General features: G+C 41.0%; 1 protein-coding gene across 5 annotated transcripts in view; it reads right to left on the bottom strand.

The window, feature by feature from the left end:
* LOC125486578 (beta-1,4 N-acetylgalactosaminyltransferase 2-like) overlaps nt 1–19035 on the bottom strand; it is a 78073-nt gene that overhangs the window by 25220 nt on the left and 33818 nt on the right. For 3 of the 5 annotated variants that reach the window (XM_048614616.1, XM_048614618.1, XM_048614617.1), the window contains 3 exons: nt 13714–13917; nt 3420–3548; nt 31–137 (listed from right to left, as the gene is read on the bottom strand). In XM_048614616.1, coding sequence (XP_048470573.1) covers nt 31–137; nt 3420–3548; nt 13714–13917 — 440 coding nt within the window. Of the gene's footprint in view, nt 1–30; nt 138–3419; nt 3549–13713; nt 13918–14737; nt 14784–19035 lie in introns of all 5 variants that reach the window. The other 2 variants (XM_048614615.1, XM_048614619.1) reach the window with 2 other exon arrangements.

Below are 19035 nucleotides of genomic sequence, written 5' to 3'. Positions count from 1 at the left end.
TTTTTCTGAAAATTAAGTTGCTATTCTCACCTGGAATGACAATTGACTGGAGTGGCATTACTTCAGCTCCATGGATGGGATAGCTTAGTGGGGAATTGGGTTGAGCTATGATTATGTTCTTCAACGGTGATTCATTCCTGCATAGAAATAATTAATTATGTACCACTTAATTGATGAGCGATGTTTTCATTTGCAATAAACTTGAACCAAATGTTTCTATGTTTCTATGAATCTCCAGCTAAAATTGTATGAACTTCAAAATATTACTGTAACAGTTGAAACACTACCCATTAAAATAAATAGTGGCACCCATTCCATTTTCAACTTGACCTCTTTTGAAAGGAATAGACCATTGGGCTCGTGTTCAAGTTTAAGCCTGCTCTCTCAAAGAGATTTGTTTGTTTTATTTTCATACTGATTCTGTGGAAAATAGATCTCTGTTAAGATGGTTCTTGGGTTGGCAGCTCCCTACGGAGCACCACGACTGTTCAACCCTACCCTTTGCCATCTGTTGCTTACTTTTGAGTTTTATCTCACAATCTTCTCTCTTCCACTGTTTATGTTTCTCTGATCCTAATGGAGGGTGAATTTTAGCCTTAACTCTGAGTTACCTTAGAGTTTAAAGTTACTACTGTGCACTCCTGGCCGTACATGCTGGTTTTTTAACCTCAGTGAGCATACAGATCTTTACTTAAACTTGGTTTATCAAATTCCTTCCCTTCTCTGAATGTTAAGGCGACACTTCTCCATTATATTACCCTGTAACATTCAGCTGCTGTGTCTAGGATTTAGTGGTCAGTTATATAAATATTGTAGAAGCCTCGCCTCTTCTCTTCAGACCTCATAATCACCTTTTTCCTTTTATCACATCTCCTTTCATTTCTCAACCAATTACTGCCCCAACATTTAATCCCATCTCAACATCTTTACTTGCCTGCTATCCTGGGTTTGACTATCTCCTCGACAAGCCTAGACTGTCTCTTCATGCTGGCCTTTACATTGTGGAAGAGTTTCTTGATGTATCCATTGCTGCTCCCTTATAAGCACTATCCCCAGCTGCCACATCTTATTCTCTTGCTGAGCTTCCTGCCCACTGTGCCTGTTGAGAGTTAATGTTTCCAAATTTTCTTCTGCCCCCATAATCCATCCCAATGCTGACCCTGGTACTCTGTCAATGTAAAGGCTATTACAGTCCTCATCCATACTAACCTCCAGAATGTCTATTAACATGTACAAATGGTCCTTGCCATCAATGAGATTGTTGTCGATGATTGTATCATGGCCTTGATGAAACTTGACAGAGAGATGATGACCCACCCATACATTCCTTAAAAGAAAAAAGACTTCCCTGTCTGGCTCTACATTCTGCTGTCGGGCCTGCCCATATTGCTGCAACTTTGGTGTTGCCCTAATCACCAAATCACATCCTGGAGTGACCCCTATTCCTCCTGCACCTCCTCCTTTAAGTACCTCAATTTTCTCTATCACATTTGCCATTTGTAAAATATTGTGTTGTCTGCCAATTACCTATTTACCACTCCAAATTTTTAATTGTGATATCTACCTAATGTTGCCTGTTAGCTTCTGAATGAATCACTTTGCACCCTTAAATATTTTAATCCCCATCTCAACTCATTACCTCTCTCTCAAGACTCCCTGGATTCACTGTCTTCCAACTTTCCCCATTCTCTCTTTTCACCTAAGTTCCACCATCCAAATGCGTAGCTGGCATCTCCCATGACCTTACTATTCTCATTGTGTTAATCGCAAGTCCATAATTGATTATTTCCTTGTATTGCTTTATGTCCACATCTCCCCTTCCACTCAAAAGTCCACTTTCTTCTGTGTGCACCCGTTTTGCATTTTCTCATCCAAGGCACTTAAGATTGCACTTTGAAAATTTCAGCTGGCTCCTCTTCTCTCCATATACCTTAGTACCATGACAGCTACTGATGTGCTGAATCACAACCTGGTCATTCTCCCTGGCATGACTCTTATCGCGACTCCCTGAAGTCCGTGATCACAGGCTTGAAAGTTTATGACAGACAATGAGTACACGTATTAACCTGGCTGGCCTCTATGAAGTATGACTGTGTCTAACTCCTTTCTACTAAAATGATGCTATGCCAGGATCATCCTGGAATATACAAGCAACACCTAGCTTTTTTTCTACACTGAAAACCACCTCCTTAAACAACTCTCCCTGCCACCTCCAACCTCATCTCAAAAAACAAGTGCAATGGGCTCAAGGAGATTTTCGTCACTCAGTGTGAGACCATCTATTCTGCTGCATCTGCCGCTTGCCAAGATATTTGCAGGAGCCGTGCACTTAAATAAATCATTGCACGCCAAAGAAAGAAAGGCAACATTTCTCATTCCCACCTCTCTCGATTCCTCCTCTTCCTCTAAATGTCACATTGCTTGTTTGGCCGAGCTATAGAACTACTATAGAAATGTTAAAATGTAGTTTTAAATACAGGAAATGGTTTCTTGCTGATTAATAGTCTGATATGGCTGTAGCTAAATTAGTATGTGTCAATCAAGTGGTCACTCTGATACGACTAGAATATTTTATGGAAGCTGCAATCCAGCAGATGCTAGCGTCCAACTGAGACATCTCAGTCTTGAGAATTGGGGTTATTCACTGCTTCCACATTTACCTGGTTGAGCGTTTGAATGTTGCAACTTCTGACACAGAAGTGAGACCTCTATCATTTGCTGCTATTCTTCTGCTGATCTAGTTCCTTTTGATATTTCATTGTGCTATTCAGCTGAAGCATCCCTTAAGGAAATGAATTCCACAGTTTTCCACTCTTTCCATTGGTAGGTTTCTGAATTTTGCATTAGTGACTATGTGATATTTTATGTAGTTTGAGGTCTCTGTCGTTTGCTAGAATAAGAAATAATCTCACTGAAACTTTAGATCCTTAAGACTCTTAAAGTCAGAAGCTGGAAAGACGTTTGCCTTAGCTGGGCAGACTAGAACTCGGATTCATCATCTGAAAATTAGAGATCAGCCCTTTGGATTTGAGATGAATATAACTTTTTCTCACTCAACAGTTTGTCACTCTTTGGAATTCTCAACTCTATAGACCTGTGGTTGCTCAGTTAATGAAAATATTCAAATCAGATATCAATCAATGTTTAGACACTGTCAGGGCTTCATGATGTAGCCAAGATAAGAAGAAGAATCATTATCTTATTGAATAATACAGCAGGGATTCTACCCTTTCTGTTTACTTTTAAAATTTGTGTTAATAATGGATTAGGAAATAGGAACCTTCTGAATTTAGAGTTGAGACGCACTGCTGAGGAACAGTAGAGGAAGTTCTAAACAGCCTCCTAATTGGTCAGATTTGGAATTTTGGGAAATCAACTGTGGCAGTCACTATGCAAACAACATCTTCAAAATTAGATACCTCTTTCTGTGTTGTTCAAATTGTATTTTTCTTCTTTTTTCGATTGCTAGCATGTCTTTCTGATCATAAGTCTTTGTTAAAGGTAATGGTGCCCCAATGTTACAGCTGCAATTATTTTTTTCATTAATCCTGTTGAAGATTTAAAGTTGATGTTAGCCAGTGACAAATGAAAGGTAACATATTCATGTGTTCACTTATTTTCACCTATTCAATGTGCATTTCCCAATTCATGAGACTGATCCACTTAACCATTGTTATGACCCTTGCCAAACTGGTTTGTAAATGTTTAACATCAGTCATAATTATTGAGAACCTCAGGTAAATGGTTAAGTGGCTTGAATTCCTGCACAGTGATATAGCTTACTCTGCCATTCCATTTTGTCCATAAACTCTGAGATTGAGACACACACACAGTGAGCAGAGAACTTTCAAATTAGAAAGCTTTTGTGTTATTGCAGCTTCGACTATAAATTCAAAAATCAGCAATAATAATGTTTGGCTAAACACATTAGCTGTAAACTTCAGGACCACAACAATGACAGAAACACATTACTGCATTTTACAGGGGCACAACGAATTACTAACAGGTTTGACTTGACAATGTTAGTGGAGAATACATAGCTTCCATGTCCTTTGTGGAGCAGAGGATATTGATGAGGGACCAATCTGCCAGTATACAACCAACCAGCTGATGTGGAGTCAGTGTCTCAAATTTGGGCAATAAACCATAGGATCCATCTGCATTAAAAAAAAACCGAAAGAACTGCGGATGCTGTAAATCAGGAACAAAAATAAAGTTGCTGGAGAAGCTCCGGTGACCCTTCCTCCGAACAGGAAGGGTCACCGGACCCGAAACGTTAATTCTGCTTTTTCCTTCACAGATGCTGCCAGACCTGCTGAGCTTCTCCAGCAACTTTATTTTTGGATCCATCTGCATTGTTTGGTCATGAAAGGAGAGGCATGAAGATGAAAAGACAGACCCTGCAGTAGCATTATTTAAAATGTCAAGAAACTTGATTATTTGTAATACTTCTATTGAAAAGTGTCTTACAGTAATCTGGAGCATTGTTGGAGATGTTTTCGTGAATTCCTGCCTTTGGTAGAAGATAATGTCTCAACCCCACTGGGATGGCAGAGAAGAAGGTGACTTGCCCATACAATGTCTGCAACAGTTATGAGGGCAGAGCTGGGAGTGAATCTTGCTCTGCAGTATAATACAAAGATGGAATAGAGGCTGCCCAGAGACTGGGTTTTATGTTACTCCTTTGGTGAGTTGGTGGCTGCCATTCCCATGCTCTTCCATAGCAACAGGAAGCTGTCAATGCACCCCATATCTTGGTGTGCCTTCCTGTTCGGCAGTTACCTGTATGTTCCTCCATCAAGGTTTTTATCTGCATTCTCTGCATTAGTGCTTACCTTACCTTGTAGTGAATTGGCAAACATATCTGGCCGTACCCTTGCCTACACGACTTAGAATACACTGATCCCAGTTTTGTACCAATTTTCAAGGTCATGGAGCACCAATAAGCTGTTGCCCAGGAGTGCTCGGGCCTCTTCCACAGTACAAGGCTGTTGCACACTTTCCTCCATCTGTAGCTTTTGCTTGTAGGCAGTACTTGGGAGCTTAGAGACAGGAACTTATAGGGAATATAAACAAAGAACTGCAGATGCTGGAAATTTGAAACAAAAACAAAAATTGCTGGAGAAATTCATCAGGTCTGTGGAGAGAAAGCAGAGTTAATGTTTCGGGTCCAGTGACCCTTCTTCAGAACTTGGAGGGGATGTTTAGTATAACAGAAGTGGGCAACAAACGTCAGGAATGATGTAAATGCATTTTGAGAATTGCAGGGATGAGAAACTTCAGTTATGGAGATAAATTAAGAAAGTTGGATATTGTTTTCCTTGAAGAGGAGAAGGCTAAGAGAAGATTTGATATTGGTTTAGTTGACAGTGAAGAAGGTTTTCAAAGATTATAAAGGGTTCTTGACCGAATGGGTCAATGGGCTGAAAAATGGCAGATGGAGTTCAATCTGGATAAATGTGAGATATTGCATTTTAGTAAAACAAACAATTCATGTTAGGGCCATGGGTAGTGTTGTAGTACAGAAGGACCTAGGGGTGCAGATACATAATTCTTTGAAGTTTGTGTCACATACAGACAGGGTGGTTAAAAAGGTGTTTTGCATGCTTGCCTTCATTGCCCATTCCTTTGAGTATAGGAATTGGGAATCCTGTTGAGGTTGTACAGGACATTGGTGAGGCCTCTTCTGGAATACTGTGTCCAGTATAGTTATAGGAAGGATATTATTAAGCTGGAGAGGGTTCAGAAGAGATTTACCAGGATGTTGCTGGCTATGGAAGGTTTGAGTTGTAAAGAAAGGCTGGATAGGCTGGGACTTTTTTCACTGGAGCACAGGATGTTGAGAGGCGACCTAATAGAAGTTTATAAAGTAATGAGGAGTATAGATAGCGTTAATGGTAGTTGTCTTCTCCCTAGGACATGGATTTCAAGATAGGGGGCACATTTTTATGGTAAGAGGAGAAAGATTTAAAAAAAGACATGGTGGGAAAATTTTTTACACAGATGGGTGGTTCATGTGTGGAATTAGCTTTGTGAGGAAGCGGTGAATGTGGGTACAATTACAACATTTAAAAGACTTTTAGATAAGTTCATGAATAGGAAGGGTTTGGAGGAATATGGTTTGGCGCAGGCAGGTGGGACTAGTTTAGTTTGGGATCATGTTCGGCATGGACTGGTTGGACCGAAGGGTCTGTTTCCATGCTGTATGACTCTATGATTCTTTGACCATGAGGGAGCTGGACAAAATAGATAAGGAGAAACGGTTCCAGGTTGTAAAATGAACATGAATGAGAAGAACCTAAACTTAAATGGACCCTGTGTGCACAGTAGCCATTCAATAATTCTGTGTTGTGGGTGCTGTAGTGGAAAACAAGATGTCCAGAATTTCACCATCAGTATATTGCCCACCATGCCAGATACTGGGGTTGAGTGTGAGCTGAGACCTGACAAAGGATGTAAGTGAGAAATATGCCACCATCCTCAATGTTCTCCAGCTCACTGGATGCTATAGATCCCATGATGCAGAGAACCTTTTCCTTCCTGCAAGTGAAAGGGCAAGATGTTGGTGGTTGTGTAGCACAGTGCTGAAGTGCTGCATAGCTGGAAGCTTGTGAAGGAGGTGAGAGGAGTGTGTGTGTGGTTGGCAGCAAAAGTAGGTGTGTGAAGATGAGGTGTGGCATTTAGATGTTAGGTGTGAGCCTGAGTTGAAGATAGTGGTATTAGGTGAGAAATGGAGATTTTTAATTGGGACTTTTTTTTAATTGATCCGCAGGATGTGGGCGTCACTGGCTAGGCCAGCGTTTATTGCCTATTCCTAACTGGCCAAAGAGCAGTTAAGAGTCAATCACATTGCTGTGGGTCTGGATTCACAGGTAGGTCAGACAAGGTAAGGATGGCAGATTTCCTTTCTAGAAGGACATTAGTGAACCAAATGGGTTTTTGCTGACAATTGACACTGGTTTCATGGTCATCATTAAACACTTACTTCTAGATTTTTGTTTCATTGAACTCAATCCCCAGATCATTACTGGGGTCTCTGGATTGATAGTCTAGTGATAATACCACTAACCCAAAGCCTCCCCACCTGACTTTAAGAAGAATAGACTGCCTTTACCACAAAGTTTATAAACAATGCTGCTTGGGTCCCCCCTTGAGTAAACAGCAGCATTTAACAGCCTACAGCAATACAGTTAGTGTATGGCTTTGTGTCACCATTATGCTGTTAAAACGGGTAGATGAATTTTAGCTGGCACTTTGACCAGACCAGGCAATGGCAGGTTGTGAATCTTGATGCCAATATCCAAAACATAAGGCTAATCCATTTCTAGACATTTGCTTTCTCCTGCCCAATGTAGTGTGCTTTGCAAAAGCTGTATCGAAACTTGAACCAAGAGGAATCATGGGAGAAATTCACCATTGGTTGGAGTCATACCTATCACAAAGAAAGATGGTTGTGATTGTTTGATGCCTATCATCTGAGTCCTGGGACATCAGTGCAGTGTCCGAAATCTAACCAGCTTTAACTGTCCCATCATTGACCTTTCTTCCAGCATGAGGTCAGAGATGATGAATGCATTTTGTTCAGCATCATTCATGTCTCTGCCGAAATCAGTGTCCATAGCAACCAGATCTGGACTGTCAGATGTGGGCTGATAAGCTGGAAGTAACATTCACACCACACCAATACCAGACAATGACGACCTACAATAAGAGAGAATCTATCACCCCTTGACATTTAATGGCAGTATCATCACTGAATCTCCCACCATGAACATGCTGGTGTTTACTATTGCTCAGAAACTGAACTGGCGAGCCATATAAATGCTGTGATTTTAAGATCAGGTTAGAAACCAGGAAGTCTGCAATGATCAAGTCATTTCCTGATAACTTAATGTCTGTCAATTATCTACAAGGCACAATTCAAGAGTAAGGTGAAATTCTTCCTAAGAGCCTGGGAAAAATTACAGCTCCAATAACACTCAAAAAGCTTAACACCATCTTGGAAAAGGCAACCTGCTTGATTGGCACTTCATTCACCCCCCTTGGACATCCCTTCTTTTCCTTCTTAGTCAGTCCCTTGGGATTGAAGATGACTTTCCTCCATTTGGGAATTGTGGGTCATGTGGTTACTAAATAGTCCAATGCTGGATCCACAAACCTGCCACAGGTAGGGCAAGTGGTGTTTCCTGAAGGGAGAGGGTGAGATCCTTGGGTTTCACACACTCCTTCTGCTACTGATGCTTTCTTTTCATCTGAACTGTCAGTGACACTACAATTTGTTGCCTCACTTGCAGATGTGTTGTGTTGTTATCACTGGGACATTCTTCCTGAACCTATGTTGCCTAATCCTGTTAGAATTTTATAGGCTTCCCTGAGATCCTCCTCTCATTCATCTAAACTCCAGTCAATATAGCCTGAACTGATTCAGGCTCTGCCCATACATCAGTCCCACCATCCCAAGAATCAGTCTGGTAAATCTTCTTTGCAATCTCTCAATAGTCAGAACATCCTTCCTGAGATACGGAGACCAAAACTGCACGTAATTCTCCAACTGTGGTCTTACCCAATGACCTGTATAGTTGCAGGAAGACATCCCTACTCCTACATCCCTACAACTGTAGTTGAATCCTCTGGCTATGGAGGACGTATGTGAGTAATTGGGGTCCAAGCATTGAATTTTGTGGTATGCCAATAGTCACTGTCAGCCATGTCTCCTGAGTTGAGTTAGCTTAACATCAGCAGTGGGGAAAATATTGAAGTTTATTATATAAGAGATGATAATGGATACTCAGAAAACATTAATGAAGTTAGGCAAAGTTGGGCTGGGTTTATGAAAGAAAAGTCATACTTAACATTTACTGGAGTTTTTTGTGGATGTAACTGGTAGAATAGATAAGGGAAAACCAGTGGATGTGGAGTATTTGGATTTCAAGAAGGCTTATGATAAGGTCTCGCATAAGAGGCTGGTGGGTAAAATTAAAAGACATGGGATTAGGGGTAATATAATAGTATGGATTGAGAATTAGTTGACAGGCCAGGAATAGAGAATGAGAATAAATGGATCTTCTTCCTGTTCGCAGGCAGTGACTAGTGGTGTACTGCAGGTGCAACATTTCTAAATTTGGTCATGGCACAAAACTAAATGGGGTTGGAAATTGTAAGGAAGATTCAATGAAGCTTCAGGGTGATTTAGAAAAGTTGAGCATGTGGGCAAATGCATAGCAGATCTAAGCTAAATGTGACATTATACACTTTGGTGTGAAAAAACAGAGAGACCGAGTATTATTTAAATGGCGCTATATTGGGAAACATGGATGTACAAAGGGATCTGGGTGTCCTTGTACACCAGTTAATGAAAGTAGAAAGGTAGGTACTGCAAGTGATTAGCAGGGCGACTGCTATGTTGTTGTCCATTGCAAGAGGATTTAAGTTCTTTTTTTTTCTCTATTCATTTGTGGGATGTGGGCATCACTGGCTAGCAGCATTTCTTGCCCATCCTTAGTTGCCCTTGAAATGGTGGTGGTGAGCTGCCTTCTTGAACTGCTGCAGTCCACCTGCTGTAGCTTGACGCACAACGCCATTAGGAAGAGAATTCCAGGATTTTGACCCAGCGACAGTGAAGGAATGGCGATATATTTCCAAGTCAGGATGGTGAGTAGCTTGGAGTGGAACTTGGAGGTGGTGGTGTTCCCATATGTCTGCTGCCCTTGTCCTTCTAGATGGAAGTGGTCATGGGTTTGGAAGGTGCTCTCTGAGAATCTCTGGTGAATTTCTGCTGTGCATCTTGTAGATAGTACACACTGCTGCTACTGAGCGTCAGTGGTAGAAGGAATGGATGCTTGTGGATGTCGTGCCAATCAAGCGGGCTGCTTTGTCCAGGATGATGCCAAGCTTCTTGAATGTTGTTGGAGCTGCACTCATTCAGACAAGTTGGGAGTATTCCATCACACTCCTGACTGTGCCTTGTAGATGGTGGTCAGGCTTTGAGGAGTCAGGAGGTGAGTTCACCGCGGTATTCCCAGCTTCTGATCTGCTCTTGTAGCCACTGTGTTTATTTAGTGAGTCCAGTTGAGTTTCTGGTCAATGGTAACCCCCAAGATGTTGATAGTGGGGGATTCAGTGATGGTAACACCATTGAATGTCAAGGGGCGGTGGTCAGATTGTCTCTTGTTGGTGATAGTCATAGCCTGGCATTTGTGTGGCAAGAATGTCACTTGCCACTTGTCAACCCAAGCCTGGATATTGTCCAGATCTTGTTGCATTTGAACATGGACTGCTTCAGTATCTGAGGGGTCACGAATGGTGCTGAACATTGTGCAATCATCAGCGAACATCCCCACTTCTGACCTTATGATGGAGGGAAGGTCATTGATGAAGCAGCTGAAGATGGTTGGGCCTAGGACACTACCCTGAGGAACTCCTGCAGAGATGTCCTGGAACTGAGATGATTGACCTCCAACAACCACGACCATCTTCCCGTGTGTCAGGTATGACTCCAGTCATTGGAGAGTTTGCCCTCTGATACCAATTGATTCCAGTTTTGCCAGGGGTCCTGATGCCACTCGCGGTCGAATGCAGCCCTGATGTCAAAGGCTGTCAATCTCACCTCACCTCTGGAATTGTGAGAAGTAGGGATGTCTTATTGTAGTTATACAGGGTCTTGGTAAGACTGCACTTGGAGTATTGGAAAGGAGAGAGCTGTTCCGATGGGATGGGCTCTGCCTGAATCATGCTGAAACCAGAGTCCTGCTGAATCACATAACCAGGGTAATGGATAGGGCTTTAAACTAAATAGTGAGGCAGGGGGGAGGCATTCAATTGCATGAAAAATTATGGAAAAAGTTAAAGGTGGGAGGAAGGTATCAGCAGAGATTATTAAAGTTTCCAGAACAACATGCAGGTTCAGTTGACAGTTAGGAAGGCAAATGCAATGTTAACATTCATTTCAAGAGGGCAGTAAAGGGTAAAGCATCTAACTTCAGGCAGAGCGGATAAACGGGCAACTATGAGAAGGGAAGCGGTCAATGTAGGACCGAGGGTATTGTATTTAAATGTATGCAGTATTCAAAACAAGATAAATGAGCTTATAGCGCAGATTGAAATTGGCACAGCAGAAGTTCATCCCAAGGAAGAAGAAACATACCAAAGGGAGGACAAGCAACCATGGTTGACAAGGGAAGTCAGGCACAGCATTAAACCAAAGAAAAAGCATACAATGTGATGAAGATTAGTGGGAAGCCAGAGGACTGGGAAGAATTTAAAAACTGTCAAAGGGTAACTAAAGAAGCAGTAAGGAGTGAGAAGATGAAATATGAGGGTAAACTAGCTGGTAATATAAAAGAAGATTGTAAGAAGTTTTTTGGATACACGAATGATAATAAAGAGGCAATGAGTAGATTTTGAACCACTGAAAAATGAGGCTGGAGAAGTAGTAATGGGGAGCAAAGAAATGGCAGAGAAACTGAAAATGTACTTTGCATTAGTCTTCACGGTGGAAGACACCAACAACATACCAGAGCTTCAAGAGAGTCGGAGACAGAGGTCAGTGCAGGGGCCATTTCTAAGTAGAAGGTGCTGGGGAAGCTCAGAGGTCTAAACAACCTGTACCACATAGACAACACTCTAGAGTTCTGAAGGGGATCACTCAGGAGATTGTGGAGACATTAGTGGCGATCTGGAGTCAGGGAGGGTCCCAGAGGACTGGAAAATGGCTAATGTAACACCTCTATTTAAGAAGGCAGGTAGAAGATGGGAAGTTATAGGTCGGTTAGCCTGACCTTGGTCTTGCATGGGTGGAGGATTGGCTGACTGGCAGAAAGCAGAGAGTGTGGATAAAGGAGTCTTTTTCAGAATAGCAGCTGGTGACTGATGGAGTTCAGTTCAGGGGTCTGTGTTGGGACCACAATTATTCACATTATACATTAACAATCTGGATGAAGGAACTGAGGGCATTTTTGCTAAGTTTGCAGATGATACAAAGATAGGTGGAGTGATAGGTAGTGTTCAGGAAGTGGGAAGGCTGCAGAAGGACTTGGAAAGACTAGGACAGTTGGTAAAGAAGTGGCAGATTGTGTGCAATTTGGGAAAGTGGGAGGTTATGCACTTTGGTAGGAAGAATACAGGCATAGACTCTGTCCTAAATGGGAAAGGCTTCAGAAATCTGAAGCACAAAAGCACTTAGAAGTACTACATCAGAATTCTCTTAAGGTTAACGTGCAGCTTCAGTTGGCAGTTAGGAAGGCATTTGCAATGTTAGCGTTCATTTTAATAGGGCTAGAATACAAGAGCAGAGATGTACTGCTGAGGCTGTATAAGGTTCTGGTCAGATCACGTTTGGAATATTATGAGCAGTTTTGGGCCACGTATCTAAGGAAGGATGTGTTGGTGTTGGAGGGGGTCCAGAAGGTGTTTGCAAGAATGATCCTAGGACTGAAGGTCTTGTCATATGAGGATTGGTTGAGGACTCTGGGTCTGTATTTGATAGAGTTTAGAAGGATGAGGGGAAATCTCATTGAAACTTACAGAAAACTGAGAGGCCTGGATATGGTGGATTAGAGAAGATATTTTCACAAGCCAGAGAGATTAGGACCCAAGGTCACAGCTTCAGAGTGAAGGGATGACCCTGTAGAACTGCGATGAGGGGGAATTTCTTCAGCCAGAGGGTGGTGAATCTGTGGAACTCATTGCCACAGAGGGTTGTGGAGGCCAAGTCATTGAGTGTATTTAAGACAGAGATATTGTTTCTTGATTTGTAAGCAGATCAAACATTACGGGGTGAAAGCAGGAGATTGGGATTGAGAAACAAATCAACCTTGCTTGAATGGTGGAGCAGACTTGAAGGGTCAAATGGCCTCATTCTGGTTCCATATTATGGTCTTATTGTGCAGACTTTTGGTGTCCGAAGAAAGGATCTCTCTTCAATTAAGGGAGTGCAGCAAAGTTTACTAGGCTGATATTGAGGATGGCAGTGCTATTGTATAAGATGAGATTGGTTCAACTGAGTCTGTATTCACTGGACTCCAGGTGGCTGAGAGGGAATCTGACCGAAATGTACAAAATTCTAATTAGGCTAGAAGAGGTTGTAGACTTGCTCGCCGAGCTGGTATGTTCGGTTGCAGACGCTTTGTCACCCTACTAGGTAACATCGTCAGTGCACCTCTGGTGAAGCGTTGGTGTTCTGCCCCGCTTGTTATTTATATGCATCAGGGACGTTGGCATTACTTCCGGCTCTGTTTTTCAGTGGTTTGTATATCGGGTCCAGTTCAATGTGTTTGCTGATGGAGCTCCGGTTGGAATTGACAGGGCTGAGTTTGTCTTTGTCAGTTCCAATCCATAGGTCAATGCCAAGTTGTCCATCCATTTTCGTTCCTTGAAAGTAGGCAGGCCTTGCAATTGGCTCTGGCAGCTTGGAGGATACTTCACTTATTGAAATAATATCCAAAGAATGCCAAAGATCTGCAAAAGCCAATAGCTCTTGGGTGGTAGGAGGTCAGCAGAGTGGGGAAATGTAATGATGGATCACCACCAATGTTAAAAGTGCTGTTCAGTAATAGAACTATTGCTGATATTTTTCATTTTAGATAAAGACAACTGGAATCACTTAGATGTAAAAGAACATTCCTTAGCCAGTTCCAAGACAGAATTAAGAATACATTTTAACCTTGCTAGAATGGGATTACATTTAAATCATAATTAATATCCAACTAGGCTTACCAGATTTCTCTGTATGGAGACAGAAAGCTTAGCTTTTCCGGTGGTGTGAGATTCAAGTGCCAGTTACCACTGTGCTTCTTAATTTTCATAACAGGAAGTAAACTGCTCGGCATGATAAATTTTGTATAAATGAGCATTGTGAGGAAAAGTATCAGCACCAACACAGACATGATTAGGGAAGAAATTCTGAAGAACTGGTGCATGCTGAAGAAAAACAAACAAAGTTAAGGATTAACTGAAGCAACACAGGTGAAAATAGTTTTAAAATCTTTAAAATGATTTGTACTATATTGTAATGATAGTTACATTAATCAGAATTTCACATTTATTTTGCTTTAATTTGTCCAAATTTAACTTAATGGGGTACATGACTAAAACATGTTGTAGTTTTGGAGGAAACCTTATAATGTGCTCCTTAGTTAATTTTATTACCTGTCTAAGCAGGTGAATTTTAGAATCGGGGCAGGTATACTGTATATAAATGTCAACCCAACATAGAAACTAGTGAAAATTTTAAGTAAACACATCATTTGTATAATAGGTGTAAGTCTTTGGTAGATTATGTTTTGAGTCAGCCAATTTGGAAAACTCAGGATATTATTTACCTATTTGGAAATGGATACTGCTCATTGGCTTTTGCGCCTCTGGATTAATTGGTGTTTTATTTTGCCTGTATTCCCTTTCCATCTTTTTCTTAGTCAATGCTATGCTAAATTTTCACTATTTCTTTCCACTGTCATCCATTTTGTTTTCCATTTATTAAATGTCTTCCATTTTACTTTCACATTTAAAGTTTCTTCCCTGGAGCTGAGACACATGCTGTTCAAGAAGAGCCTGTGATTAACTAAATGTTCCCCATGGTATTGCTCAGCAAATGGGAAGCCTGATAGCTTACTGATTTATGTCTTTTATGGTTACATGTGCATCTATGTAATTGTGAGGAATTCTCTCAAACATAACAGCTACAAGAGCAATTATCTGTCAGCCCCATTCCAATGGTGTCAGTTGCCTTAATGAAACAAACCTTGGAATTTCTTGTATCTTCCGCAGAGGCATCATGTTTCATTATACTGTGGAAATATTGGCACAAGTTTCCAATAGGAATAATAGTGATGTAATCATAATTTCGCATTAATAGGTAATAATAATAGGAGGTGGGATGTCATGTTGTGGCTGTACAGAGACATTGGTTAGGCCACTTTTGGAACACTGCGTTTAATTCTGGTCTGCTTGATATAGGAAGGATGTTGGAAGACTTGAAATGGTTCAGAAAAGATTTACAGGGAGTTTGCCAGGGTTAGAGGGTTTGAGCTATGGGGAGAGACTAAATAGGGCTGGGGCTATTTTCCCTGGAGCGTAGGAGCCTAAGGGGTTACCTTATACAGGTTATAAAATCATGAGGGGCATGGATAGGGTAAATAGACAAGGTCTTTTCCTCAGGATGGGGAAGTCCAAAACTACGGGGCATAGGTTTAAGGTCAGAGGGTAAAGATTTAAAAGGGACCTAAGGGGCAACTTTTTCACACAGAGGGTGGTGCATGTATGGAATGAGCTGCCAGAGGAAGTGGTGGAAGCTGGTACAATTACAACATTTAAAAGGCATCTGGTTGGGTATATGTACAGGAAGGGTTTAGAGGGATTTGGGTCAAATGCTGGCAAATGGGACTAGATTAATTTAGGATATCTGGTCGGCAAGGACCGAAGGATCTGTTTCTGTGCTGTATATCTCTATGATTCCATGACTCTATAATAATAAGCTCAAATTCATTCCGACAAAGTATCATCTAAGTAAAACTGATTGATCCCTATGTTTGGGGAATAAACAGTTGTGTTCAGCCCTGTCATTCCATGGTCTTCCTCTTGGGCAGGTACATACAATGTTCAACATCTGCACATATTAAACATCAATATCAGCAAATTGTTGCCTGAGTTTCCCTCTTTATGCACTCTATATTTAAACAAATGCAATCCAATAAAAATAGCAGATAAATTTAGGGCTGTCTATTAAGGCTTAAGTGAATTTTTAATGGTCTTCATTACTGACAAATAATGAATCTTACCAAAATTGTGAAGCATCCTATCAGATTTTAATTATTGTTGGAAAATTTAAAAAATGTCAATCTTTTTATGAAATGTTTTTGTCACTTTTATTTTTCTCTTTTAATGTTTTTTATAAAATTCTTCATTCAGTTTTCAGGCCTTACCTTAAATGGAAACAACTTTTCAAAGCGTATGCTTTCTAGTTTAGACTCAGCACATTGATTTTTTAAATCGCACTGCAGAGCACATGTTAAAATTATTGCTGCCAGGCAGTGTGCTGGTTCCATTTACTGAGCACTTCTTCGTACTGTGCAATAGCATGAGTTGAAGCCATTGGGTGTGTTGAGAGTTATGGGTGTGCCAAGACTGATGAATTGGGACATGCAAGAACGAATATAGCAGACATTATGTTGCATTTTTAAGACATTTAATGAAAAGGGAGATGTTTTGAGAAATGCATTTGTAAGTACAATGTATATTCTGACTTCCGTACTTATGTGACTTTCACTGAAAGTGCTTTGCATTTAGAGGGAGAAGCTACTGAAAACCTCCACATGAAACAAGTCCGATTAAAAGGAGGCAATTAGATTTGCTTTTCCAATACTGCTGTTTGGCAGGGCGTGCCGGTTTAGATGCCTGTTAATCTATATTTAGAGCAACTGGCTTTGATTTCATTTCAGAATAATCTAGGAATGAGCAATTTTTAAAAGTGAATTCAGAAAACATGAGGATGGGCTCAGGAGCATGTTCAGTTCCTCCACTAGAAGGAGTTCCAGACAGTTCAAGGAACCAGTCATCTTATTGGAAGAAGTTAGTTTTTGAATCTTCCAAGTCAGGAGGATTTGATCAGAAATCTGCAGACTATCATAACTAAGAAAGCTTAAATTCTCAGATTTGTGAGAAATTCATGTCAGCAGATTGGGAAAGGGCTCACTGAATTGCCTGCATAGTCTATGACAAAGTAAGGAGTCAGTTAGGTAGAAACTTGAGGTGTTGAGATTGGGAAGCAGTTGTTCTGGACTTGAGAGTCTGTAATGGGTAATATCAAGAAACACTTTGGAAATCTGTTTAGCTGTGTGATTTAAGATCATTTAAATGGTCTTCTCTTTCTAGATAGATTTGTTTATTGCTTTTTCTTCTTTTCTGTAATAAATCTCTGTTCTGTCATTAGAGAAAAACATGCAGGCTCACATGAGATAGTAGGAACTGCAGATGCTGGAGAATCTGAGATAACAAGGTGTAGAGCTGGATGAACACAGCAGGCCAAGCAGCTGAAGAAGGCTCTAGGCCCGAAACGTCAGCTTTCCTGCTCCTCTGATGCTGCTTGGCCTGCTGTGTTCATCCAGCTCTACATCTTGTTATCTCAGGCTCACATGAATATGTTTTGATGGATGATCACTACATTAACCACCTAAAATAAAACATATGATCCATCAAGCCAGATTTCATTTGGGATTTGACTTATTCAGTAGGTATCATAAGCTGGGGTTATAACACAGTTCATGTTTTTTATTCTATTGTTGATCCTGAAAGTTAGGTTCAGAAAACCATTGAAGAAATGAAGACCAATCCAGCCAGAGTGCAAATTCATCTATTGGATTGGTTCAAGAAACATGGAATTATTTGACATTTTTGAGAAGATTTGTAGCTTGGGTTGTTCACTGACTTGCTCGCTGAGCCGGTGTGTTTGATTGCAGATGTTTTGTCACCCTGCTAGGTAACATTGTCGGTGCGCCTCCGGTGAAGCATTGGTTTTCAATCCTGCCTGTTATTTATAAGCCTCGGTTCACAGGGATAGTTGGCATTACTACCGGTTCTGTTTTTCAGAGGTTTGTATATCAGGTCCAGTTCGACGTGTTTGTGGATGGAGTTCTGGTTATAATGTCAGGCCTCAAGGAATTCCCCAGCACGTCTCTGTTTGGCTTGTGCTATTACGGATGTGTTGTCCCAGTATAATTCGTGTCCTTCTTTGTCCATGTGTATTGAGACCAGTGAGAACTGGTCGTGTCTCTTGGTGGCTAGTCGGTGTTTGTGTATCCTTATTGTCAGTTTTCTTCCAGTTTGTCCGATATAATGTTTTTCACATTCCTTACATGGTATTTTGTATATTACGTTAGTTTTATTGGTTGTGGGTATAGGATCCTTTATGTTCCTCAGTTGCTGTCGCAGGGTAGTTATTCGCTTGTGGGCTACCCTGATACCTAGGGGTCTGAGTAGTCTTGTAGTCATCTCTGACAACAAGGAACACCAGACTAGCGTATACAGAAAGACAACACATACAAACCAGATACTTAATTACTCCAGCAACCACCTTCACACCCATAAACAGAGCTGCATCAGGACATTATTCAAACAAGCTACAACACACTGCAGCAACCCGGTAATTGCGCAAGGCAGAACCGGAGCACTTATACGGAGTTTTTAAAAGGAATGGATATTCAAAACGCACAATCTGCCATTATCTCTGCAACAGACCACAACAAGAGGACACAACACGGCCAGACACATTAGTCACCTTACTGTACTTGCGAGACATATCAGAGATGACCACAAGACTACTCAGACCCCTAGGTATCAGGGTAGCCCATGAACCAACAATCACCCTGCAACAGCTACTGATGAATGTGAAGAATCCCACACCAATAAAACTAACGTAATATACAAAATACCATGCATGGACTTGAAAGACATTACATAGGACAAACTGGGAGAAAACTCCAGCTAAGTTTCCGATGAGGTTGCCATGACTGCAGGCAAATTGCCTTTGTACGAACATGCCTTTTGATTTTACATCTTAGTGACGGTACGAAATTCCCTTTGGAAAGTGACTCCTTCCACACCCTTTCAGGCAGTCCTTTCCAGATCTTAATCACTCTCTGTTTAGAAATTCTGCCTATTTCTCACCTGTCTCATTTACCAATCGGTGGAAACAGTTTCTGTTTTTACATTAAATAAACGCTCACGGTTTTGAACATGTTATTTAAAATCTTGTCTTTAAATTTCTCTGATGGTTGGGCTGATCGTTGTAAAATTCCCCTATACTGTGCTGTCTGAAAAGTTGCTGGTAAGGTGGGGACAACCAGATTTTGGATACCAAAAAAGAATTTTTATTTCCCTACCTTATGCATAAACAACTGATAGAAAAAAAACAACGAAACAAATATAAAAGCAATTCATTCAGTCAAAGTATAGCATAAAAGCAGGATTATTTTCTCATTGGTTTGCTTCTTGACAGAGCTTTGCAATTAACACTATGCTTTGCTTTTTTTCCCGTAGTCCTGA

The sequence above is a fragment of the Rhincodon typus genome, chromosome 30 (genome assembly GCF_021869965.1).
Source record: "Rhincodon typus isolate 14 chromosome 30, sRhiTyp1.1, whole genome shotgun sequence".
Taxonomy (NCBI): domain Eukaryota; kingdom Metazoa; phylum Chordata; class Chondrichthyes; order Orectolobiformes; family Rhincodontidae; genus Rhincodon; species Rhincodon typus.
This window is presented reverse-complemented; position numbering and strand designations above follow the sequence as displayed.